Source organism: Cherax quadricarinatus, chromosome 16, assembly GCF_038502225.1.
Source record: "Cherax quadricarinatus isolate ZL_2023a chromosome 16, ASM3850222v1, whole genome shotgun sequence".
Taxonomy (NCBI): Eukaryota; Metazoa; Arthropoda; class Malacostraca; order Decapoda; family Parastacidae; genus Cherax; species Cherax quadricarinatus.
In genome coordinates, this window is record NC_091307.1 from 23,438,916 (window position 1) to 23,466,893 (window position 27,978).

Consider the following 27,978-nt stretch of genomic DNA (forward strand, 5'->3'; position numbering starts at 1 on the left):
TAATTAGTAAATTTTATTCAATCATAAAGCTATAAAATATGAATATTTCATACACTCATACAAACCTTTTCAATACCCCCATGATGCATTCTTCACTGAAATCATTAAGTAGTCTGAATGACTAATTGCTTGACTCTTAACCCGTAAACTGTCCAAACGTATATATATACGTATTTTTCAACATTTGAAAGTATGTAAAAAAAGTAGATCTTTTTGTTTTTCTACATTTGAAAATGTGTAAAAAAACTTTGATCTACTTTTTTTTTGTTATATTTGAAAATATGTAAAAAAAAACTTAGATCTACTTTTGTAGCACTACACATGTGAACGTAGATCTGCTTGGACCATTTACGGGTTAATTAATAAGTATAATCAAATACAGTGGTCCCTCGTTTATCGTCGTTAATCCGTTCCTGGAAGTGTGACGATTATCGAAAGACTATTTTCTTATCAATTTTCCCCATAAGAAATAATGTAAATACAATTAATCCGTTCCTGACACCCAGAAGTATTAAAACAAAAATTTTTTTTACGTGAAATACAGATGTAGTACATAAACAATACAATAGGACATAATGAATGAAACATTAACAGCGTAACACTTACCTTCATTAGCAATTCTTCTTAGTGTATGGAAGACTGGAAGAGGAGAGAGATTTGATTAGTTACCGTTTGGAAGGGAAATCCCCTTCCATCAACACATTAGGAACCAAGTCCTTTTCTAGGGTTACTTTTCTTCTCTGTTTCTTAATGCCACTAGGACCAACTTGAGAGTCACTGAGTCCTTTCTCGCAAAAAAAGTGTCCAGAGAGCTCTGTTTCTGGCATCTCTTTAAAACTTCCCTAAAATGGGCCAAGACTCTGTTGCTGTACAAGTTGCCGATATGGCTTGCAATATCCTTCTCAGGGTGATTTTTTTTTTTTTTTTTCAACAAGTCGGCCGTCTCCCACCGAGGCAGGGTGACCCATAAAAGAAAGAAAATCCCCCCCAAAAAAATACTTTCATCATCATTCAACACTTTCACCACACTCACACATTATTATTGTTTTTGCAGATGTGCTCAAAATACAACAGTTTAGAGGCATATACGTATAAAGATACACAACATATCCCTCCAAACTGCCAATATCCCAAACCCCTCCTTTAAAGCGCAGGCATTGTACTTCCCATTTCCAGGACTCAAGTCCGACTATATGAAAATAACCGGTTTCCCTGAATTTTTTTTTTTTTTCAACAAGTCGGCCGTCTCCCACCGAGGCAGGGTGACCCAAAAAAGAAAGAAAATCCCCAAAAAGAAAATACTTTCATCATCATTCAACACTTTCACCACACTCGCACATTATCACTGTTTTTGCAGAGGTGCTCAGAATACACAGTTTAGAAGCATACACATATAAAGATACACAACATATCCCTCCAGGGTGATGTTTCTCCATAAATCTTTCCATCCTACCCCACATTTCAAAAATCTCCTTAATTTTTGAAGAAGGCACCTTCCATCTCTTTTCCTCCTCCTCTGCAGCAAGATTCTGAGCTGCAATCTGTTGCTGTTCCTGCTGAAGCTCTTGCAGCTCCTCAGTGGTTAGCTCTTTGTTGTGGTCCTCCACCAACTCTTCCACATCCTCCAAACTTACATCCAACCCCATGGAACTCCCCAGTGCCACAACAGAGTTCGCAACTGACATGGGCTCACTAGGGTCAGCCACAAACCCTTCAAAATCCCTCTTGTGGACACAATCTGGCCACAATTTTCTCCAGGCAGAGTTCAAATTCCTGATAGTCACTCCCTCCCAAGTCTTACCTATAAGGCTTATGCAATGGAGGATACTGAAGTGTTCTTTCCAAAACTCACTTAGGGTCAAGTGAGTGTCTGAGGTCACATTAAAACACCTTTGAAACATTGCTTTGGTGTAGAGTTTTTTTAAAGTTTGAAATGACCTGCTGGTCCATGGGCTGGAGGAGAGGAGTGGTATTCGGGGGCAAGAACTTTACTGTGATGAACCCAAACTCCTGCAAAATTAGGTCATCCAAGTTTGGAGAATGAGCAGGTGCATTGTCCATTACTAGGAGGCACTTGAGATCCAATTTCTTTTCCAGGAGGTAATTCTTCACACTAGGGCCAAACACTTCATTGAACCACTCGACGAAAATTTCCCTTGTGACCCATGCCTTATTATTAGATCTCCAAAACACACACAATTTAGTCTTCATAACATTGTTTTTTTTGAACACTGGGATTTTCAGAATGGTACACTAGTAACGGCTTCACTTTGAAATCCCCACTAGCATTAGCACAGAACATGAGCGTGTTAGATAGGAGTGAATGGAGACGAATGATACTTGGGACCTGACGATCTGTTGGAGTGTGAGCAGGGTAATATTTAGTGAAGGGATTCAGGGAAACCGGTTATTTTCATATAGTCGGACTTGAGTCCTGGAAATGGGAAGTACAATGCCTGCACTTTAAAGGAGGGGTTTGGGATATTGGCAGTTTGGAGGGATATGTTGTGTATCTCTATACGTATATGCTTCTAAACTGTTGTATTCTGAGCACCTCTGCAAAAGCAGTGATAATGTGTGAGTGTGGTGAAAGTGTTGAATGATGATGAAAGTATTTTCTTTTTGGGGATTTTCTTTCTTTTTTTTTTTTTTTGGGTCACCCTGCCTCGGTGGGAGACGGCCGACTTGTTGAAAAAAAAAAAAAAAAAAAAAAAAAAAATGAGCGTCAGCCTGTCTTTCATAGGCTTGTGTCCTGGCAGTCCCTTTTCCTCTTAAGTAATGTAGGTCCTCTTTGGCATTTTCTTCCAAAAGAGGCTTGTTTCATCACAATTGAAAACTTGTTCCAGTTTCAGTCCTTCAGCCTCTATGTACTCCTTGAATTCAGTTATGAATTTTGTAGCTGCAATTTTGTCCGAACTGGCAGCCTCACCATGCCTCATCACACTGTGTATGCCACTACGGTTCTTAAATCTCTCAAATCAACCTTTGCTGGCCTTAAATTCACAAATATCAGTACTTGTTGCAGGCAATTTCTTTACCAGATCGTCATGCAACTGCCTAGCCTTTAAACAAATAATCGATGTCATAAGAGTATCTCCTGCTAATTGTTTCTCATTTATCCATACCAATAATAACTTCTCAACCTCTTCGAATACTGGTGATCTCATTTTTGTCAGCATATTTACCCCCTTTGCAACAACAGCTTCCTTGATTTCCTTTTTCTTGGCCACGATGGAAGATATGGTTGTACGGGATTTGTTATACATCCTGGCCAGTTCGGCCACACGTACGCCACTTTCATATTGTTCAATGATGTTTTTCTTAAATTCAATCGTATTTCTCACCTTCTTTACCAAAGGCTTGGCACTAGAAGCTTTCTTTGGAGCCATGGTAGCTTATTTAGCACTTGCAAGCACTAAAATGAATGGAATATTATGAAATATTTCGTATGAACACGTGAGGGGACCGTCGCTCACTGGTAAACAATGGCACACTGGCTGGGAAGGGAGGCCGAGGTGGCTCAGAGCCGTGAGTACACGTCCAGGACGAACAACGATTAGCGAGTCAACCGACCATTTGCAAGCCAATGTTTGGACTAAAATAACGCGACGATTTCCGAAAAGGACGACTATCGAGCCCGACGATTATCGAGGGACCACTGTATGTATATTCAATAACACAACTGTGACAAATTAATTTCAAATATTCACCAATTATTTTTCTCATCTCTCATACTTCTTCATCCCAATATATTCCAAACATTAACAGAAACCCAACAAAGACCTGACATACTGCACCACTGACTCTAAGTGTCACATCAAAAATAAATGTTACCCCCCAATGAATGCCCATGCATAACATTCTTCGTAGAAATATAACAGTTTTCTTAACACACCATGAAAAAACTTTTTACAGATCAAACTATTAAGAAATTGTCCATGCTGTCTGTTATCTTTGTTCTGAATAAGTATATTTTACCAACAACAAAAAAAATCTCCTTAAATAAGCCTCAACTTTCAAACGTGTTAACATTTACTGACCATTTTCTGCCGTCGGTAGAGGTAGAAGAGCAAGGTAATAACAATCACAATACAGATGAGTGTGCCTAATGTCCAGGCCACAGTTTTAACCACAACATCCTGGCTTTGAGGGGTGGCTGTTGGAAGTAATGATATTTACATTAGAAAGGCATACATATGGGAAACACACACATTTGTAAGGAGAAAATAAGCATTTAACTCTCTCACTCTACATTTGGATGTACTTTATCCAAATAGTACATATAACAAAAACCAACAGTCAACAGACATTTGCAGATACTGAACTTCAGAACAACTTTCTTAATAGAAGTATTTTCATATAACTCAGTATGGATGATTTTTTTTCTCATGGAATATATTCAAATTTTGCAAAGGGTGAAAGTATACTGTATCTATGATGGCATCAATGTAATGAATACTGATCACTACAACACAACTTGCTGATAAACAGAATGAAACACATGGTAAAACAGAGCTGTACAGTTTAGCATCCATCAAGAGCACTTCAGTAAAATAATAAAATACTGTACCATATTTTATCCCTTATGAATTACAGAGTACATGAAGCAACTATCTCAAATCAACTGTTGTATCCACAGTATAACATACAATGCATAACATACACTGCATAGAAAAAATCTGAATCAGTTTCAGTCAATGGCCTTTTATATGCTGCCACTGATAAAAGGCAGTTGTATGTGGACTCTTCCAAAGATATCTCAAATGCCTTCAATTGTTGAAGAAACCTGTTAGATTACTAGAAACATTTACCACATGAAGTACATAAAATTTGTGACAAAATATTAAAAGGGCCTGTGATGTATGCAAGTATACAGAAAACCTATCCAAGGTAACTTTATATGACTTGCATACACCTTTTTTATAAATATATTTTATCATGATTGATGGTGAATATGCTTCTTTTGTGCAAGAAAGGTATAAAATACCGACAATATGAAAGTTAAGACACATGTGCAACATCTGGATATCTTTATTGTAGTAGACGTTTCGCCATCCAGTGGCTTTATCAATACAGATTCTAGGACATAATAGGAAGACAGTAGAACTATATACTAAAGATGAGGTAATCAGTCCCTCGGCCTTGGAGTTAGTGTTCACAGCATCGTGGTGGAGGAGAATCTGGAGCAAAGACAAGAAGACTGGCGGTTATATAGGCGTCAGTGGATAGGGACGGGCCTATCCACTGACGCCTATATAACCGCCAGTCTTCTTGTCTTTGCTCCAGATTCTCCTCCACCACGATGCTGTGAACACTAACTCCAAGGCCGAGGGACTGATTACCTCATCTTTTGTATATAGTTCTACTGTCTTCCTATTATGTCCTAGAATCTGTATTGATAAAGCCACTGGATGGCGAAACGTCTACTACAATTAAGATATCCAGATGTTGCACATGTGTCTTAACTTTCATGCTTCTTTTAATGGGAGGCCATACCTTGGTGGGAGATGGCCAGTTTATTAAAAAAAAATGTATTAACATGAGCACTAACACAGTAATTTTTCAAGAGGATTGCCCAGTGGGGGCATGAATTGGTGTGCGAACAGCTAGCTTAAATATTTAAAATAAAAAAAGTTAAAAAATCTTTTCCTTCCAAACCAAAGTATTAAATCTAAGAAAAAAAATACATGTATATAACTGTACAGAGCTTTGTTTTATTTAATACTAAGTATACGACAGGTCCCGGACTTATGACGTTCTACTTTTACAACACTGGTACTTTGGAACTAATTAATGACTAGCATGGATTTCCTTTTCCAATATAGAGGACTACAGTACTTACCACAGTACTGTATTTATTTAAGGCATGTGAAGAGTGCTCACATTTGTTTGGTTGGGATTAAGCAACTACAGCATAGATTTAATACAGCAATATTTACAATATTCTTAAGGAAGAAACAAAAAATAATAATATTCACTAAAACACAACTTCATATGACAAGCAAAACAAGCATTTGTGGCTATTCAAAAAAAAAAAAGAAAAAAAAAATGGAAAACCATTCATCTCAAAATTCTGTATCTATATTGCTTAAAAAAAGAAGTCATAACACAAATTATCTAAAATTATGTTACATATTGGTTGCCACTTTGTAAAACTATGCATTATTTATATTACAGTAGGGCCCCGCTTCTCGGCGTTTCGCCTTACAGCATTTTGCTAACAGTGATCTCAAATTATGACCAAAATTTTCTATACGGCAAGTGATCTTTCAAATACGGCGCGGGCCACCTGGTTTGTTTACATTCTCCATGAGCACATCTCTCTATTATGTAATAATAATCACTCTCACTATCCTCATAAAATCTCTTTACAGCATTTAGTAACTTACCACCTATTCCATATATTTGCAACATCTGCCACATTGCTCCCCTATCCACTCTATCATATGCCTTTTCTAAATCCATAACTGCAATGAAAACTTCCCTACCTTTATCTAAATACTGTTCACATATATGGAGTTAAAAGATAAAGAATCACACAAAAAGTGGGAGTTGTCACAGCTGCTCTTTGCTGATGACACTGTGCTCTTGGGAGATTCTGAAGAGAAGTTGCAGAGATTGGTGGATGAATTTGGTAGGGTGTGCAAAAGAAGAAAATTAAAAGTGAATACAGGAAAGAGTAAGGTTATGAGGATAACAAAAAGATTAGGTGATGAAAGATTGAATATCAGATTGGAGGGAGAGAGTATGGAGGAGGTGAATGTATTCAGATATTTGGGAGTGGACGTGTCAGCGGATGGGTCTATGAAAGATGAGGTGAATCATAGAATTGATGAGGGAAAAAGAGTGAGTGGTGCACTTAGGAGTCTGTGGAGACAAAGAACTTTGTCCTTGGAGGCAAAGAGGGGAATGTATGAGAGTATAGTTTTACCAACGCTCTTATATGGGTGTGAAGCATGGGTGATGAATGTTGCAGCGAGGAGAAGGCTGGAGGCAGTGGAGATGTCATGTCTGAGGGCAATGTGTGGTGTGAATATAATGCAGAGAATTTGTAGTTTGGAAGTTAGGAGGAGGTGCGGGATTACCAAAACTGTTGTCCAGAGGGCTGAGGAAGGGTTGTTGAGGTGGTTCGGACATGTAGAGAGAATGGAGCGAAACAGAGTGACTTCAAGAGTGTATCAGTCTGTAGTGGAAGGAAGGCGGGGTAGGGGTCGGCCTAGGAAAGGTTGGAGAGAGGGGGTAAAGGAGGTTTTGTGTGCGAGGGGCTTGGACTTCCAGCAGGTATGCGTGAGCGTGTTTGATAGGAGTGAATGGAGACAAATGGCTTTTAATACTTGACGTGCTGTTGGAGTGTGAGCAAAGTAACATTTATGAAGGGGTTCAGGGAAACCGGCAGGCCAGACTTGAGTCCTGGAGATGGGAAGTACAGTGCCTGCAGTCTGAAGGAGGGGTGTTAATGTTGCAGTTTAAAAACTGTAGTGTAAAGCACCCTTCTGGCAAGACAGTGATGGAGTGAATGATGGTGAAAGTTTTTCTTTTTCGGGCCACCCTGCCTTGGTGGGAATCGGCCAGTGTGATAATAAAAAAAAATATATGCTTCAATGTAAACACTTGATCTACACATCCCCTACCCACTCTAAAACCTCCTTGCTCATCCACAATCCTACATTCTGTCTTACCTCTAATTGCTTTAATAATAACCCTACCATACACTTTTCCTGCTATACTCAGTAAACTAATTCCTCTATAATTTTTACAATCTCTTTTGTCCCCGTTCCCTTTATATAAAGGAACTATACATGCTCTCTGTCAATCCCTAGGTACCTTCCCCTCTTTCATACATTTACTAAACAAAAATACCAACCACTAACACTATATCCCCCTGCTTTTAACATTTCTGTCATGATCCCATCGGTTCCAGCTGCTTTACCCTCTTTCATCCTACGTAATGCCTCATGCACCTCCCCCACACTCAAATCTTGCTCTTCTTCACTCCTAAAAGATGGTATACTTCCCTGGCCAATGCATGAAATTATCGCCTCCCTTCTCCAACATTTAAAAGTTCCTCAAAATATTCTCGCCATCTACCCAATACCTCCATCTCCCCACCTACTAAATGTTTTTAACTGACAAATCCATTCGTTCCCCAGGCTTTCTTAACTTGTTTAACTCAAAAATTCGTTCTTATTTTCATTAAAATTTCTTGACAGTGCCTCTCCCACTCTATCATCTGCTCTCCTTCTGCACTCTGCCAGTACTCTCTTCACCTTTCTTTTACTCTCCATATACTGCTCTACTCTTCTTATAACACTTCTGCTTTGTAAAAACCTCTCATAAGCAAACTTTTTCTCTCTTATCACACCGTTTACTTCATCATTCCACCAATCACTCTTCTTTCCTTCTGCACCCACTCTCCTATAACCACAAACTTCTGCCCCACATTCTAATACTGCATTTTTAAAACTATTCCAACCCCCTTCAACCCCCCTACTCCCCATACTTGCACTAGCCCACCTTTCTGCCAATAGTTGCTTATATCTCATCCGAACTTCCTCCTCCCTTAGTTTATACACTTTAACCTCTCTCTTACTTGTTGTTGCCATTTTCCTCTTGTCCCATCTACCTCTTACTCTAACTGTACCTACAATTAAATAATGATCCAATATATCAGTTGCTCCTCTATAAACATGTACATCCTGGAGCCTACCCAACAACCTTTTATCCACCAATACATAATCCAACAAACTACTTCCATTACATGCTATATCATACCTTGTATATTTATTTATCCTCTTTTTCATAAAATATGTATTACCTTGTACACTGCTAGACTTAGTGTCATATTAGCCTTGCTGTGTTCTGATAAGCCGCCACCCCATCAACATCGAAAAATGTAATTTTTTTTAGCACACTGACTGTTTCCCACCAAGGTAGGGTGACCTGAAAAGGAAACACTTTCACCTTCATTCACTCCATCACTGCCTTGCCAGAGGCATGCTGATACTATTCTTCAGATGCTCCTCTAAACCGCAAATATAAGATATATGTCCGCCCCTCCTTCAGAGTACAGGTACTGTACTTCCCACCTCCGGGACTCAAGTCTTAAACTCATAAATAATGTGTATTGAGGCATCTGTGGTGAGGAAGGTTATCCATGAAGAGAAAAAGAGAATGTACCCAAGTATAATGGAACCAACACTGCTGTACAGGCATGAAGCACAGATTTTGAATGTTCCGGTAAATCATGTTTGAGGGCAATGTATAGGGTGAATATAATGCAGAGAATTCAGAGTTGTTAGATGAAGAGGTGTCAAGTTATGAAAAGTATTATTCAGAGGGTTGAAGAGTTGTGGTTTGGACATTCAGATGCTGTTAGTGTAAGCAAGGTAACATTTATAGTGGGATTCGGGGAAACCAGTTGACCGGACATGAGTCCTGGAGGTGGGCAGTAGAGTGCCTGCACTCTGAAGGCAGGGTGAGGATGTTGCAGTTTGGAGGTTCATCTGAACTGTACTGTCAGTGCCTTTCTGGAACAACAGTAATTGAATGAGCGAAAGTATTTTCTTCTTTGTTAGGTCACTACCTCAGCGGGAGATGGCTGGAGTGTTAAAAAGTATATAAAAGTAAAATAACTAAATAAAATAAATAAGTACACAAATCATTAATTACATTATTTTGCCAGTCTCACAGAAGTGAAGACGTTATTATGACCAATTTTCAATTAGCTGAAAGATTACTTAGAGATGACTAAATGAAAAGCATAGTGACCCACCCTCCCTACTAGGACTCACAACTACCTTTCCACACTACTTAACCACCCCTTCCCTCTCTCCCTCTCCTGCTCCCACTCTCTCTCTGGCCCAATACATTTGTACCATACTGAAGACTTTATTGTAGCTCTGTTCTATTTATTAAAAATTGCTTAATACTATTTGTAAGTAAAAAGAAACAGTACTGAATGTAGAATATTGATTTAATTTTTTTTTTTTTTCAACAAGTCGGCCGTCTCCCACCAAGGCAGGGTGACCCAAAAAAAGGAAGAAAATCCAGAAAAAGAAAATACTTTCATCATCATTCAACACTTTCACCACACCCACATATTATCAGTTTTTGCAGAGGTGCTCAGAATACAACAGCTTAGAAGCATATACGTATAAAGATACACAACATATCCCTCCAAACTGCCAATATCCCAAACCCCTCCTTTAAAGTGCAGGCATTGTACTTCCCATTTCCAGGACTCAAGTCCGACTATATGAAAATAACCGGTTTCCCTGAATCCCTTCACTAAATATTACCTTGCTCACACTCCAGCAGATTGTCAGGTCCCAAGTACCATTCGTCTCCAGTCACTCCTATCTAACACGTTCACGCACGCTTGCTGGAAGTCCAAGCCCCTCGCCCACAAAACCTCCTTTACCCCCTCTCTCCAACCCTTTCGAGGACGACCCCTACCCCGTCTTCCTTCCCCTATAGATTTATATGCTTTTCATGTCATTCTACTTTGATCTTTTCTCTCTAAATGACCAAACCACCTCAACAACCCCTCTTCTGCCCTCTGACTAATACTTTTATTAACTCCACACCTTTTCCTAATTTCCACACTCCGAATTTTCTGCATAATATTTACACCACACATTGCCCTTACACAGGACATCTCCACTGCCTCCAAACATCTCCTCGCTGCTGCATTTACCACCCAAGCTTCACATCCATATAAGAGTGTTGGTACTACTATACTTTCATACATTCCCTTCTTTGCCTCCATAGATAACGTTTTTTGACTCCACATATACCTCAACGCACCACTCACCTTTTTTCCCTCATCAATTCTATGATTAACCTCATCCTTCATAAATCCATCCGCCGACACGTCAACCCCCAAGTATCTGAAAATATTCACTTCTTCCATACTCCTCCTCCCCAATTTGATATCCAATTTTTCTTTATCTAAATCATTTGATACCCTCATCACCTTACTCTTTTCTATGTTCACTTTCAACTTTCTACCTTTACACACATTCCCATACTCATCCACTAACCTTTGCAATTTTTCTTTAGAATCTCCCAGAAGCACAGTATCATCAGCAAAAAGTAACTGAGTCAATTCCCATTTTGAATTTGATTCCCCATAATTTAATCCCACCCCTCTCCCGAACACCCTAGCATTTACTTCTTTTACAACCCCACCTATAAATATATTAAACAACCATGGTGACATTACACATCCCTGTCTAAGACCTTTTACCAGGAAGTAGTCTCCCTCTCTTCTACACACCCTAACCTGAGCCTCACTATCCTCATAAAAACTCTTTACAGCATTTAGTAACTTACCACCTATTCCATATACTTGCAACATCTGCCACATTGCTCCTCTATCCACTCTATCATATGCCTTTTCTAAATCCATAAATGCAATAAAAACTTCCCTACCTTTATCTAAGTACTGTTCACATATATGCTTCAATGTAAACACTTAATCTGCACATCCCCTACCCACTCTGAAACCTCCTTGCTCATCCACAATCCTACATTCTGTCTTACCTCTAATTCTTTCAATTATAACCCTACCGTACACTTTTCCTGGTATACTCAATAAACTTATTCCTCTATAATTTTTACAATCTCTTTTGTCCCCTTTCCCTTTATATAAAGGGACTATACATGCTCTCTGCCAATCCCTAGGTACCTTCCCCTCTTTCATACATTTATTAAACAAAAGTACCAACCACTCCAACACTATATCCCCCCCTGCTTTTAACATTTCTGTCATGATCCCATTAGTTCCAGCTGCTTTACCCCCTTTCATTCTAAGTAATGCCTCACATACCTCCCCCACACTTACATTCTGCTCTTCTTCACTCCTAAAAGATGGTATACCTCCCTGGCCAGTGCATGAAACTACCGCCTCCCTTTCTTCCTCAACATTTACAAGTTCCTCAAAATGTTCTTGCCATCTACCTAATACCTCCCTCTCCCCATCTACTAACTCCTCTACTCTGTTTTTAACTGACAAATCCATACTTTCCCTAGGCTTTCTTAACTTGTTTAACTCACTCCAAAATTTTTTCTTATTTTCATTAAAATTTCTTGACATTGCCTCTCTCACTCTATCATCTGCTCTCCTTTTGCACTCTCTCACCACTCTCTTCACCTTTCTTTTACTCTCCATATACTCTGCTCTTCTTATAACACTTCTGCTCTGTAAAAACCTCTCATAAGCTACCCTTTTCTCTTTATCACACCCTTTACTTCATCATTCCACCAATCACTCCTCTTTCCTCCTGCCCCCACCCTCCTATAACCACAAACTTCTGCCCCACATTCTAATACTGCATTTTTAAAACTATTCCAACCCTCTTCAACCCCCCCCCCCCCCCACTACTCATCTTTGCACTAGCCCACCTTTCTGCCAATAGTCGCTTATATCTCATCTGAACTTCCTCCTCCCTTAGTTTATGAACTTTCACCTCCCTCTTACTTGTTGTTGCCACCTTCCTCTTTTCCCATCTACCTCTTACTCTAACTGTAGCTACAAATAAATAATGATGCGATATATCAGTTGCCCCTCTATAAACATGTACATCCTGGAGCCTTCCCATCAACCTTTTATCCACCAATACATAATCTAACAACCTACTTTCATTATGTGCTACATCATACCTTGTATATTTATTTATCCTCTTTTTCATAAAATATGTATTACTTATTACCAAATTTCTTTCTACACATAGCTCAATTAAAGGCTCCCCATTTACATTTACCCCTGGCACCCCAAATTTACCTACTACTCCCTCCATAACATTTTTACCCACTTTAGCATTGAAATCCCCAACCACCATTACTAATATTAATTTTAATATTAATTAATATTCTTAAATAAATAACATTAGATGCGGAATGTTATGGCTCTGGAATGCATCTCCATTATAATATTTGGATGTCTATGGAAAAAGACGCTTCGAGTTCCGATAAAGGATTTGTGAAAAATTTTCAGGAACGCATTATTGCCGTAAGTGGGGAACCTACTGTATGCACGTGGCACTACTGTGCAGCCTGAGTGTTTGTGAGCGTCCTCGCCAACCGGGCTAGCCAGTCGTATCTCAGCTGCTATACCAGACTCCCGTGCCGCCTTCTGAACTGTTAAACAATACCTCTAGTTAAGTTCCCACACTAGTTTTGATACTGAATATCATTTATATACAGTAAAGCAAAATACAAGTTGTTTGTAGATTAGAATATCAATGTTATTAGTTAATTTTTTTGTTTATATCTTAATAATTATTCTGATTTATTTACAAGTAATGTAATATTTTAAGCCTTGAGCACCACAGATTTTTCATCAAATAATATAAATTAAGTTGTGAGACACTCCTATACAGAGTTTGCAGTCACGTGACTTAAGCAACTTTGCTTGACATTTTGGCAATCAAACACTGTTTTCATCATATTAATGGTATACAATACTGATAAGAAGATGAGTAAGACACATGTGCAACAGTTGGCTATTTTTATTGCCGAGATACTATGGCTGCACAGAAGGCTTCTTTAGTCAAAATACAGTGGTAACCTTAATGTTGGAGGCAACAGAAGTAGCGGAGAGGTAGATAAGAGGTGATTAGTCCCTTTGCCTTGGAGAAGGAAGCCTAAGGTATCCAATCCTTCAACCTTGATCAATGATTGAAGCTAAAAAGCTTGTAATTATCAATTCTACGACTGTTAACCAATATTTACCAAACAAACACGAATGATCCACATGTGCATAAAAAATGGCATACAGTGGACCCCCGGCTTACAATATTATTTCATTCCAGAAGTACGTTCAGGTGCCATTACTGAACGAATTTGTTCCCATAAGGAATATTGTGAATTAGATTAGTCCATTTCAGACCCCCAAACATACACGTACAAACGCACTTACATAAATACACTTACATAATTGGTCGCATTGGGAGGTGATCGTAAAGTGGGTGTCCACTGTACTCATAATATAAATGCATTTCATAAAAAAAACTGCAAGAAAAAATGTGTGGAAATAACTTGTTACCCTATCTCTGTTTGAGACAGCCAGTATTTAACCCTTTCGCTGACTGTACCGCAGTACTACGCCTTTGCGTTCACTGGCCATGCTGTAGTACTACAGCACAGCCAAATAAGCAGCGAGTGGTAAATTTGGGCCTAGATATGACAGAATCAGTCAATGCAGTGTGTACCATATAAAAAAAATGCGCAGCATGCAGTGCATGACAAAAAAAAAAACGCAACTGTGTTTTTGGTTTAAAGTATCAACTTTGAAGTGTATTCTCATATGGCTTTTATAGTTGTATTCTCGGTTTCTTGGTCTCATTTGATAGAATGGAAGGTATATTACAGAAATAGAGATGATTTTGATTGGTTTTAGGACTAAATGTAGCCTGAAATTGACCTGGAGTTTACCTGGAGAGAGTTCCGGGGGTCAACGCCCCCGCGTCCCGCTCTCTGACCAGGCCTCCTGGTGGATCAGAGCCTGATCAAAGTAGAGGAAATAATAGATTTTTTGCCAATGTTCAGGAGCAAACAGATCACATCACGCATCCAATACATGTCAAATGGTGGGTCTAATGTGCGCTCACGATTGCGCTGATATTATTTATACAATTACTACAATATTGCATAACAGTAAATTATGTACTTTTTTTTATGGATAAAAATCAAAATGAAATTCATGCGTAAAGCCTGGAAACATAGCTAATGAAGAGAGGAAATGTTATTTTAATGCCAGGAATGCCTGCAATGTTTATTATGGACCCTATTTTGAAACAGGAATATTTTCAAATTTGTGTGAAATTGGCAAAATTACCAATTTCTGATCACTTTATTGGGTAGTTGAAATAGTTGATTGGGTGATTTCTTGTGTTCAATGTAATTGGCCCAAAATAGGACTCAAAGTGGGCAAAATTGCCGGCACGTATATATTGCTGACACAACAAAATTCACAAAATCATAATTTCGTCAATTTTCGATCAATTTTTGTACTTTTTGTTTTATTACCTCAGAAAAAGATTCCCTACCATTTTATAAGATAAAATAACAAGTTTTTTTTTTTTTAATTCTTGGACACTGTGGACAAGTTCAGATCATAGGTCCAGACAGTGAAAGGATTAAAACAAAAAAAAAATATTTGCAATTACTGTAACTCTGAATCAGCATTCTAAAGTCATTAACTGGTTCCAAAGTGATAATGTCATATGAGTGGAACATTGTAGGTCAGGACATCATAAGTTGGGGGAATACTATTAAAGTGTTTTCTACACCTTACACAATGTGAACACATATTACAAATAAAATTTAACATATCAATGCTTCAGAATTTTTATATAAAAATTAAATGTGTACATATTATTTATGGTAGTAGTCATGAACAGTACTTTGCTTCAGATAAATAGTTTTGTTGCAACTCACAAAGGTAAACACAATACCCCTTGACTGTCAATATGTTAGACATTCAACACCTGATGCAAAGTCGCTCCAATACAATAACACTATAAAAGTCTTTCAATAAATAAGGGAATTTGAAACAAAAAAAAAACTTATATGTCTTAATCCAAAATAGGAATATGCAGTAGTAGTGTAGTGACCTTACCTAAAAATACATGTAGACAATATAAAACAAAACAAAAACAAAGCTGAGTTACAAAATACCCCTCAATCCCTTACTACACAATGAATATAAGTCTCTGTTGCTGTAGTTAAAAATAGTGCAAAATGTCCTCTGCTTATTGTTAAGCTGCAGTTCTTTGCAACACAGGCAAAGCTCCTAAAAGGATACTCGTAGATATACCAATCTAAGAAGACCATGGGTACAGTCAACAGGTGCCAGTCTTTTGTAAACTTTCTGGAATTTTTCGTTTAGTGTAACATCAGATTATTTTAATATGGAGAGTTATGCAAGCATAAATTTACACTTTTTTTTCCCCCCTAGCAAAATAAAAAAAAATAAAAAAGCCAGCCATATGTAAGATACCTAAATACACTGAAAACTGGGAGCTAATTGGATGCTACAGCAAATCAATCATGCATGGCCCCACACCTTTATAAATCAATGAACATTTGGAGACAAGATGTACCAAAAGTATTTAACAGTAAATTCTCAAGAAGCATAAGTTACATTCCTGAAAATATGAGTACATACTGTATTCTGAAAACTTACTACTGTACATAAACTGAACATTATATGCAACACAGTTTTTCTGTGGAATGCCTTTGTGGTAGAACAAATGCTCAACCTGGCCAGTCAGCTGACCAGAGCATCCCTTAGTCTTGTGGGGAGAGGAAAGCTGGTTAAGAAAGGAATAGGTTTATGGTGTCATGGGGACATGACACTGAAAATGACCATGTGTGAGACAAGTTGAAACTCTGTATTCCTGGGTGTTCTCTGCTTGCATAAAATGAGTTTTTACCCATTTAATTATTAGGTTACACTTTACATTTTAATGAAAATAAGAAAAAATTTTGGAGTGAGTTAAACAAGTTAAGAAAGCCTAGGGAAAATATGGATTTGTCAGTTAAAAACAGAGTAGGGGAGTTAGTAGATGGGGAGATGGAGGTATTGGGTAGATGGCGAGAATATTTTGAGGAACTTTTAAATGTTAAGGAAGAAAGGGAGGCAGTAATTTCATGCACTGGTCAGGGAGGTATACCATCTTTTAGGAGTGAAGAAGAGCAGAATGTAAGTGTGGGGGAGGTACGTGAGGCATTACGTAAAATGAAAGGGGGTAAAGCAGCTGGAACTGATGGGATCATGACAGAAATGTTAAAAGCAGGGGGGGATATAGTGTTGGAGTGGTTGGTACTTTTGTTTAATAAATGTATGAAAGAGGGGAAGGTACCTAGGGATTGGCAGAGAGCATGTATAGTCCCTTTATATAAAGGGAAAGGGGACAAAAGAGACTGTAAAAATTATAGAGGAATAAGCTTACTGAGTATACCAGGAAAAGTGTACGGTAGGGTTATAATTGACAGAATGTAGGATTGCGGATGAGCAAGGAGGTTTTAGAGTGGGTAGGGGATGTGTAGATCAGGTGTTTACATTGAAGCATATATGTGAACAGTATTTAGATAAAGATAGGGAAGTTTTTATTGCATTTATGGATTTAGAAAAGGCATATGATAGAGTGGATAGAGGAGCAATGTGGCAGATGTTGCAAGTATATGGAATAGGTGGTAAGTTATTAAATGCTGTAAAGAGTTTTTATGAGGATAGTGAGGCTCAGGTTAGGGTGTGTAGAAGAGAGGGAGACTACTTCCCGGTAAAAGTAGGTCTTAGACAGGGATGTGTAATGTCACCATGGTTGTTTAATATATTTATAGATGGGGTTGTAAAGGAAGTAAATGCTAGGGTGTTTGGGAGAGGGGTGGGATTAAATTATGGGGAATCAAATTCAAAATGGGAATTGACACAGTTACTTTTTGCTGATGATACTGTGCTTATGGGAGATTCTAAAGAAAAATTGCAAAGGTTAGTGGATGAGTTTGGGAATGTGTGTAAAGGTAGAAAGTTGAAAGTGAACATAGAAAAGAGTAAGGTGATGAGGGTGTCAAATGATTTAGATAAAGAAAAATTGGATATCAAATTGGGGAGGAGGAGTATGGAAGAAGTGAATGTTTTCAGATACTTGGGAGTTGACGTGTCGGCGGATGGATTTATGAAGGATGAGGTTAATCATAGAATTGATGAGGGAAAAAAGGTGAGTGGTGCGTTGAGGTATATGTGGAGTCAAAAAACGTTATCTATGGAGGCAAAGAAGGGAATGTATGAAAGTATAGTAGTACCAACACTCTTATATGGGTGTGAAGCTTGGGTGGTAAATGCAGCAGCGAGGAGACGGTTGGAGGCAGCGGAGATGTCCTGTTTAAGGGCAATGTGTGGTGTAAATATTATGCAGAAAATTCGGAGTGTGGAAATTAGGAGAAGGTGTGGAGTTAATAAAAGTATTAGTCAGAGGGCAGAAGAGGGGTTGTTGAGGTGGTTTGGTCATTTAGAGAGAATGGATCACAGTAGAATGACATGGAAAGCATATAAATCTATAGGGGAAGGAAGGCGGGGTAGGGGTCGTCCTCGAAAGGGTTGGAGAGAGGGGGTAAAGGAGGTTTTGTGGGTAAGGGGCTTGGACTTCCAGCAAGCGTGCGTGAGCGTGTTAGATAGGAGTGAATGGAGACGAATGGTACTTGGGACCTGACGATCTGTTGGAGTGTGAGCAGGGTAATATTTAGTGAAGGGATTCAGGGAAACCGGTTATTTTCATATAGTCGGACTTGAGTCCTGGAAATGGGAAGTACAATGCCTGCACTTTAAAGGAGGGGTTTGGGATATTGGCAGTTTGGAGGGATATGTTGTGTATCTTTATATGTTTATGCTTCTAGACTGTTGTATTCTGAGCACCTCTGCAAAAACAGTGATAATGTGCGAGTGTGGTGAAAGTGTTGAATGATGATGAAAGTATTTTCTTTTTGTATGAGTCTACTGTATTTAATTAGTGAAATGGTCCTTGAAATACAGTGAACCCTCAGTTATCGGCCATTCTGCTTATCGGCCAACTCCATTATCAGCTGTTTTTTCGGCTTCCGGTTCAGCCGATATTTCACTCATCGGCCATGCTGGACGTGTCCACCGCCAACCGCTCACGTGTTCCTGAGTCAGTGTGGCTGTATCTCTGGGCGAGTGAGGAAGCTTCTGCTCATTCATCCAAACATTTTGCTATAATCCATTGTTTTTGGTTGTTATTGATTATATGCAACTGTGAAATAAGTAACCATGGCCCCAAAGACAGTTCCTAGTAAAGTTCCTTTGGTCAAGAAAGTGAGAAACACGATAGAATTCAAGGCAGGCAGGCATAGAGGCAAGGAGTGTAGCAGGCATGCAGGAAGTGTAGCAGGAAGGCAGGGAGTGTAGCAAGCAGGCAGTGAGTATAGCAAGCAGGCACAGAGGCAAGGAGTGTAGCAAGCATGCAGGGAGTGTAGCAGGAAGGCAGGGAGTGTGGCAGGCATGCATGGAGTGTAGCAGGAAGACAGGGAGTGTAGCAATGTTTATTTGCAATATATGTTTAATAATAATCACTCTTGGGCACATTAAATGTCTTATTAGACATTTTCATTAATTCATATATGATATTTTCTTCAAAATTATATAAAAAGCACGTTACATATTATGCAGCATATAAACATGCAATGTTTATATGCTATTGAGTGGAGAATCGGGTGGAGAGTAAACATTATGTTTTCTCTGCTTCAGAGTTAGAGAAAACTGTAAATCTGGCATCTTGCCCAGTAACCACCCTTCATATGCATTTGTTTACAAGTCTCGGCATGAATTATTCATTACTTCTTCCTCTGTTTATGATGGCATCTAAAGGTAGTTGTTAGAAATGATTAAACTCAGTGAACATGGTAATAATATGGCTGTGTAGTGTAGCCCAAGGAGGGCTACAAACATGTACTGTACCTACATCTACCGCTGACTACACTGACTTCCTACAAATAAATACTACTCACCTCTCGCCCTACATTAAGACTACAAATATTTTAAGGTAAGTAATCAATATACTCATTATTGTCTGTATGTAAAACTATAGTTAATCTTTAAAAAATATATTTTTTGCTAATATTTTTTTATATCTGAAACGGATTAAATGGATATACATTAATTCTTATGGGAAATATTATTTCAGTTTTCGGCCTTTTCGGTTTTAGGCCAACCTTCTGGAACGGATTTTGGCCGCTAACCGAGGGTCCACCGTAATCATAGAGTACATAATTACTGTGTGCCTACTGCACATATTAATTGAAGTGACCATAATACTCACGTGGGGTACTGGGCGTCTCTTCCATTGGGTGCCAAGAGAAGTTATGGTTACAGTTGTTGTGATTACAGCAACAAAATAAATGTTTTTTCTTTTCTGTTAAGCTACTTTCTGGTTCAAAACTGATGCATTCAGAAGAACAAGAAATGTCATCCAGCCAGCAACCCTTGTAAGTAATCTCCAACTGTAAAAATAAAGAACAATTTACTTACTAATTTTAAATACTGAAAAATAACATATTTTGCAATGCTAAAACATGATGTAAATTAATAAGTATTTCAACAATCAGCCACAATGAATATCATTTTCTCAGGGTTACAACTATGATAATTTTCTTCTCTACTAACTTAAAAAAAATTTAGCCTTTTTTTACTCTACATCATTACTTATTTCACAAATTTTAACTCCATCACTGTCCAAAGCCTTGAAATTGTAAGTATTTACTGTCTATATTTAACCCTTTGAGGGTTTCGGCCGTACTAGTACGGCTTACGACCCAGGGTTTTTGACGTACTAGTACACCTAAATTCTAGCGCCCTCAAATCTAGTGGGAGAAAGCTGGTAGGCCTACATATGAAAGAATGGGTCTATGTGGTAAGTGTGCACAGTATAAAAAAATCCTGCAGTACACAGTGCGTAATGAGAAAAAAAAAAACTTTGACTGTTTTTTTGGAATAAAACAGCGACTTTGCACTGTATTTTCGTATGGTATTTATTGTTGTATTCTAGTTTTCTTGGTCTCATTTTATAGAATGGAAGACATATTACAGAAATTGGGATGATTTTGACTGGTTTTACAATGAAAAGTACCTTGAAATTGAGCTCAAAGTAGCAGAAATGTTCGATTTTTACCAAAGTTCAAAAGTAAACAAATCATGCCAAGCGTCCAATACACGTCAACTGGTGAGTCTAATATTCTTTTGCAAGTGCGCCAATATTATTTATACCATTTTTTACACTAATGCAGTAGTCTGCATAACAGTAAATCTCCTATTTTTTGTGAGAATAAAAATTCAAAGTGGAAAGCAAAAGAATGTAAGAGGGGCCTTGAGACGTGACTAATCAACAAAGGAAATGTCATTTTAGTGCCAGGAATGTCTTTTTTGTTTATTCTGGACCCTATTCGGAAATTGGCATCTTTTGAAATTGGTGTGAAATTGGCAAAATTGCTAAATTCTGACCACTGTACTGGATAGTTGAAATTGGTAAATGGGTGGTTTCTTGCACTCATTCGATAGAAAAAATAGAGTTCTAGCAAAATATTCATGTTTTTTGTCGACTAGTGCAGTGGAATTGGCCGAAAATGGGGCTCAAAGTAGGCAAAATCGCCGATGCGTAAACATCGCCAAGACCGGGAAAAGATTCTCTATCTTTTCATAAGAATTTTTTTTTTTTTTTTTTAAATTTGGCCGACCCTGAGAATGAGTCTCGGAGAGGGCCTGTCGACCCTCAAAGGGTTAAAAAAAAAAAATTCTTCTGCAATGGTCAAGAATCCTTTTAAGGGCAATGACACCAAAAGTATGAAATTTAGTGGAAAATTTACACAATTACACAGGTACAAAACTAACAGTCTGAAAGCAATTTATACATTGGTGATTTCACCAACTTGCTTTTATTTTAAGCCAATTCTATTGCTCAATTCAACTAAATTCTTAGCAATTTCACTAGCATGCCTTCTGTTCTATAGACTGAGCACAAGAACCTGCCCATTCAAGTATGAAAACTATCTTATGAAGTGCACAGAAGTCAGTAATTTAAAAACAAATAAAAAACAATCACTAGATATTCCACGCACTAAAACTACATTTCCTCCGTTCATTAATTACATCCTCAGGTCTCTCCTATATTACACTTGCCTTCCATTATGAATTCCTCATTTCACAAAACAACTGAAGATTTACCCTATTTATCAGATAATACAATATAACCAGGAATGATTAGTCATGGTTTACAGCATCCCAATAATTGAATCAGACTTAGTAAAAACCCATAAAACAGATCGAAGAGTGTAGGAGAGCCTTACCTATCCTTTGGAAAATCAAGAAAAATCAAATATTTCTGCTACTGTAAGGCCAATTTCAAGCTACTTCCAGTCCAAGAATCAACCAAAATCATCTCTATTTTAGTAATGTGTGTTCCATCCTATTGAATGGTTTTATGGTTTTATTGGCTGTCACCATAAAACCATCTTAGAAAACACCTCAAAGTCAATATTTTAAAACCAAACAAAAGGTCAGTTTTGCCTTTTCTATTATGCACCATGTGGGGAAGAATTTTTTTTTTTATACTGTGCACACTCACTGCACAGACCCATTCTCTTACATCTAGGCCAAAATTTACCTCTCTCAGCTTGTCTGAGTGAGCTCAGCTCAAGATGTACATCCATGTGAGGAACCCTGGCATCCCCCTCTGGTGTGTGGGGACACCAGTGAAAGGATTAACAAGAAAAATAAACAAGGGAAGGACAGTGAAAGGGTTAACAAGAAAAATAAAAACAAAATATAATCTATGACTACCTCTACAAATTCAAATAACTAATAAGGCATCTGTCAGGTCTTCAAGACCTGTTTTCTATGTGAAGGCCTTAAGGCACCTTGGGATTGTACCAACAGCCTACAACACAATGGAGGCAGCTGTAGAACAGAGGCAGGAGCACAGAATCCTGATTATTTAAACCAGAATTCAGACATTTTCAGGGAAGGGGGAAGATAAAGGGAAGTGTCCATCAAACTGCTAGACAACTTGTGAAGCCCAGGTACTTAGAGAATCTCTTGACTGGGTCCTGACCAAAGCCCTGCATCTAGTCACAGAGGACAAAGATGAAGCCAACTTCTTGATGTCAGTACAACTTGAACACTGTAATCATACCATGCAACATTAACACAACAGCAGGCAAGATACCTAGCCTAATCCCAATCACCATCACACAAACGAGCATGGAAGCAACCAATGACAGAGCTTAGAAAACAAATGACTGGGTATACCCTCTGCAGGGTCACTCCATTCAAATACTCCTCATTCTTTATCCTAGGTGGAGTACAGTACTTTCAGTGATTGTAGACTCAAGACCTAGGCAAAGTGATGTTCTGACTACTGTATTTTAGTTCCATGCCCAGGAAACATAAGGAACCTCTCTAGAGTCCACCAGAGTATCCCTGAATGGGTCAACTCTGAACTTAAACTAGGCCTCAGCAAGTGGAAAGGAATGGCTAGAGATCTTTGGCAATGTCAGGTATAGGAACAATCCCAGACGAGAACCAGCCTTGAAAGGTAAATGCCAGGATCCCAGAATGTGGCATACAAGCATGTGGCTGGTGCAGAACCCGTCACTGCCTGGATGTTTTGGGTCATTGCTCTGGTCTGTGTACCTTTAACAAGTTAGTAGGTGCAAACAAGGCTAGGCTAGCTTACGTATCCATGGGCTAAGTAAGATAACCCAAGGACATGAATGTCTTGACATTCAACCTGAGAGGTAAGTACAAAGTATTGTAATATAGCTCAGTTTGGGGTGATGATGTTTTTCCGGATAACAGATAGTTCTGAGGGATGCTCAAGTCACTTAAGCAGCCTGATAAGCCCCTGGCCAGAAACTTAAGCAGATAAGGGCAGGCATGAAGGATCTACCACAGGGGAAGACATGCAACTCCAGGTGTGTATGCTAGTCCCCTTAAGGGCATGAACACAAGGTATACCGATTGAAATTTTAAGAACTGTTCAGTGATAGGTGTGGAAACATGTCCTTGGAAGAGCTATAGTTCAGGGGAGTAAAAGATGGCCTTGAGAAAGTTGCATCCCAATACCAGAGCAGAAATGCATAATGATTCATTACAGAATTTTTTTTTTTTTTTTTAACGAGTCAGCCGTCTCCCACCGAGGCATAATCTCCAGGATGCATCAAACTAGAGAAATGCTCATTACTGGCTACTACCATGAAATCAGAAGAGACTAGAAACTTAAAACAAAAACAAACAGAAAATTGGGTGCATGCATCACCCAGACGCAGTGCCAAAATTTCCATACTTGGGGGTTTTGGGGGGTGGCTATCTGGTTGGAAGGAGGGTTATGAGATTTTGTTTTGAAGTAATGTTATTATTACTAATATTTATATTTAGGGACAAGGCCATGGGAATTGTGGGATGGTTGAAGCCCCATCCCACCCCTTTGGAACAGCCAGTTGTGTCACCTAACAAGTCAATACCTGGGAAGACACTCCGAAAGCTCAGAATAACTCAAGACTAAAAAAAAAAAGTGGCACCAACCCGCAGCTGAAGGAGAGAATGCACGACAAATCTTGAAAGCAGACTAGTGTGCTGAGTTCAGCAAAGGTGGTGATGTATTGGTCAGTCAAATTCATAGAGAAATTCAGATGGAAATTCATCTGTATAAGCCAGATAAGGCCAATAGAAGGAACCCTATCTAGAAGTGAAGAGCAGGCACAACAAAAATTACCAAGAAAATGGAAGGGTATATCTAGTGTTGGCAAGACTGATCCAAGATCAAACATGCTTGAAGGGTAATAGGCCCACCAGATTCCAAAAATCACAGAAAAGGGGTTCCTTATGCACTTGAAAAATGTATTATGGATTTAAAGTATGATACCACCACTTGGAGAGCATATAAATCTGTAGGGAAAGGAAGGTGGGATAGGGGCCGTCCTCGAAAAGGTTGGAGGGAGTTGGTAAAGGTTTTGTAGGTGAGGGGCTTGGACTTCCAGTAAGCATATGTGAGCAAGTTACATAGGAGTGAATGTAGACAAATGGTTTTTGGGACTTTACGAGCTGTTGGAGTGCAAGCAGGGTAATATTTTGTGAAGGGATTCCAGGAAACTGGTTAGCCAAACCTGAGTCATGGAAATGGGAAGTACCGTGCAGAAGAAAATGATCTATGGAAGACTAAAAGATAGTGACAGAGAAATGGGAAGAGGCTGAGAGGTATGGAACCATGGACCATCTGTCTCCTGGAGAGGGGTAACTGTTTGACAGTCTGTCAGTGATAGACGAGTATGAAATTGTAGAAATTTGTCAGATGGATAACAAATGCATCTCTGGGTACTCCAAAATCTTGAAGATTCAAAGACTGCAGGATGAAGACACCACTTGTGCAAGGTGAGGTGACAAACCAGGTGATTTAGGTGTAATCGTCCTATAACCAAAATGAGGGAGATGAACAATTGGTCCAGAGATTGGTGTTGTCATGGATCACATTGAAAAACAATAGAGGGAGCCTTATAGGTTATTTTCAAAGCAGGGACTCTGACTATCATGAAGAATTCCTAAAGGACTATGCAACCAGAACACACATAATGTGCCACAGCCATAGTTTAAGGCATTTGTTTAAGGAATAAGTTTTGGAGAATGAAGATTTAAGGGCACTGTTTCAGCTACTGTTGTATTCGTAGAGTATTAACCTACTTAGAGAAAACAGATACATAGGTATTGATGTGACAACATCTTAAGTTATTTCTGCCAAAACCAGCTGTCACAGGTTTACAGGAACAATACACACAGGCTGGCTTGTGTATTGGAGGCACAGAAATCTATTACTAAGTGAAAAAGAGTGAGACACCCCCCACTGGGCCTGAAGAGTTTATTATTGGACATAGGTATTCATAGACTGTATTCCAAGGGAACCATTCAGCCACCACTACTGATAAATCTTATAAGATCCTTATCACTACAACCATAATCTCCCATTCTTAATAATTACAGCATTATGACTAAAACTATAACCAACTTAATCACTGATGCATTAGAATCCATGACATTACTCTAGTTGCCAAATTTACACAAAATTACTAACCTTGCCTGAGTTATTAGTCCACAAAACAAAGCAATGGTTTGGTTTGTCTGGGTTCTCCCATACTTCACATGTCTCTGTTGTCTTCCCTGAGCAATGAGGTGGCTGGGGACCTTCATTTGAACACTGTGTACTGTTATATTTTTCACATTCGGTTACTTTAGGTGGAAGATTTTCTGCAGACTGTGCAGCTCCCTCTGTAAAATACAAAACCAATTATTCATACAATAGTGCTAATCATCCTAAATTCAATTTGCTAATATAATTAGTTAAAATCATTGTTTTGTTGTAAAACAAGTCAATACAGATGCTTTATGAAAATTAATACAGAATGTACTCTCTAAAGAGAGAGAGTGAGTGAGTGTGAGTGAACCAGTAAACTGTACATGAAATTAAAAAAACAGAAAATCTCCAATCTATCACAGGGAAGTTTAATTAAAGTTACCAGATTCTGCCCAAAGACAGTCTGCATCACAATGACTGGGATTACAGACTACCTAAGACAAGACTGACATAAAGGATGAATGATTACAGAATAAGAAATGGATGTAAGAGAAAGACAGGATGCCACAAATTAGTGGATAAACGAAGGCATAAGCCGATAGACAGTGAGAAGACTTGTTTGCAGGGAAATTTTATTATGATGTTTTGTCCAGGACTGAACTTTATTAAGTAAACAGCTCAGTCTTGGATGAAACATCATAACAAAAATTTTCCCTGTAAACATAAGTGTCTTTCTCAACCCCATATATTAAGACAACAGGAAGAAGGAAACATGATAGGGAGGGAACATAATCTTTCAAAATCTTTATTTTCCTTAACCATATACTGTTTCTTCTGCTGCATGTACTGCATATTCTTGCTGAGCTTATTCAAATGCATGTCACTTTTTTCCTTCATTACAGTACAGTACAAGAAAATGACGATTGCTTTAATCCTATAGCCAAATCAGCATATGGATTTTTCCTAAAATTTCAAATGCTCCTTGAAATCCTTAATATCTGAAGGCATGAGAAATAGTTCCACAAGTTATTACAAGGTAAGACACCCATCCCTTTTCCCTTAAAGAAAAGGAATTCCAAGAGGAGTGTAAAAAAGTCTTGACCCATATGGACATTTAAACAGTTACCTATTGGCTTCAAATAATGCTACTTATCTCTTCTTGCTTGAATAAAGAGGTTCTATTTAAAGAAACTTTTTAACTACTAAGGCTGCTAAAAATATTAAAACTCAAAATGCTAATTTCAATGTTGTTTGCAAACTACCTATTTTCGATGGTTTCAAGGCTTGAAAATAAATAAAAAAAAACTAGTTTAAAAAATGCTTGAAGATTATCAAAGACTTTGTGGTGATTGTAAATCAATTTAGTGAGAAAACTACTACTTCACATTTAATTCTGATTTTAGCTGAAAATTTAGGAAGGCTTCAATTACTAAACATACAGTAACTGCAAAATGAAAATGGCTATTGTGAGCCACAAGACCATAATGTAAATAGAGATCTTACCTGCTACTGTACCAGAGCAGAGACGATGGGAAGTCCAGCTAGAGTAAGCAGGCACATCATAATGCGTGACAGCCGAGTTACAGCAAGATATCTTACCTGCTACCAAAGCAGAGATGATGGGAAGTCCGGCTAGAGTAAGCAGGCACATCATAATGCATGACAGCCGAGTTACAGCTGTGCTACCAGCCATTGCACAGCTGGCCCACCACGCTACACCTCCACTTTACCAGGCCTAAACACTTGCTCTTTTATGGCCCTTCTAATCGGTATCCTGTCAGGCCTGGCATATGTGACAGGGTAAATTTCATAAAACTAATTACATCTGTCCAATTAACTGAGCCCCTGTCATGTCCATGTTCTATATACAATATAATTTTTTAAGCATCTCATCAAGGCCTTTATCACCTTGACTCTCACCAAGGACTTTTTCTATTTGAGTTTACTGCCACAAAGTATGCACACACAGTTCCAAATATCCTACTCAAACTGGCATTCATGTAGGAGAGACTTATTGTGCACTACCACACCTGAAGAGGTTTCAGTATAACAGCATATCTGAAATACAGAAATACATAAATAACTTTGAAAAAAAAAAGATCCATTCTCAACAGAAACAAGAGTAATGTATGAAATTAAAACAATGACTAAACATTCTTTTCATATTTACAAATAATGTGCACTTCAAGATGAAAGTTTGGATTAGCCACTCTTTCTGATACTTAAAAGACCACAAAAGTATTATTCACCTTGCTGACATTAACAATGCCCATTTCTAACATGTTCAGATTATAAACTTCCTATACATTGATCCTCTGCCAAAACTGTTTACCCTTCTTCT

General features: G+C 38.4%; 1 protein-coding gene across 9 annotated transcripts in view; it reads right to left on the bottom strand.

Moving 5' to 3' along the window:
• The window catches only part of LOC128688900 (activin receptor type-2A), a 98,515-nt gene that overhangs the window by 63,286 nt on the left and 7,251 nt on the right, over positions 1-27,978 (bottom strand). For 5 of the 9 annotated variants that reach the window (XR_008407087.2, XR_011392066.1, XM_053776929.2 and 2 more), the window contains exons 2-6: positions 27,141-27,695; positions 25,638-25,831; positions 19,842-20,022; positions 13,030-13,140; positions 4,041-4,156 (exon numbers count right to left, since the gene is read on the bottom strand). Coding sequence is in view for 7 of the 9 variants with exons in the window: in XM_053776929.2 (XP_053632904.1) it covers positions 4,041-4,156; positions 13,030-13,140; positions 19,842-20,022; positions 25,638-25,831; positions 27,141-27,330 (792 nt within the window). In the remaining 2 variants the exon portion in view is untranslated. The remainder of the gene's footprint in view (positions 1-4,040; positions 4,157-13,029; positions 13,141-19,841; positions 20,023-25,637; positions 25,832-27,140; positions 27,696-27,978) is intronic. The other 4 variants (XM_070085470.1, XM_053776932.2, XM_053776933.2 and 1 more) reach the window with 3 other exon arrangements.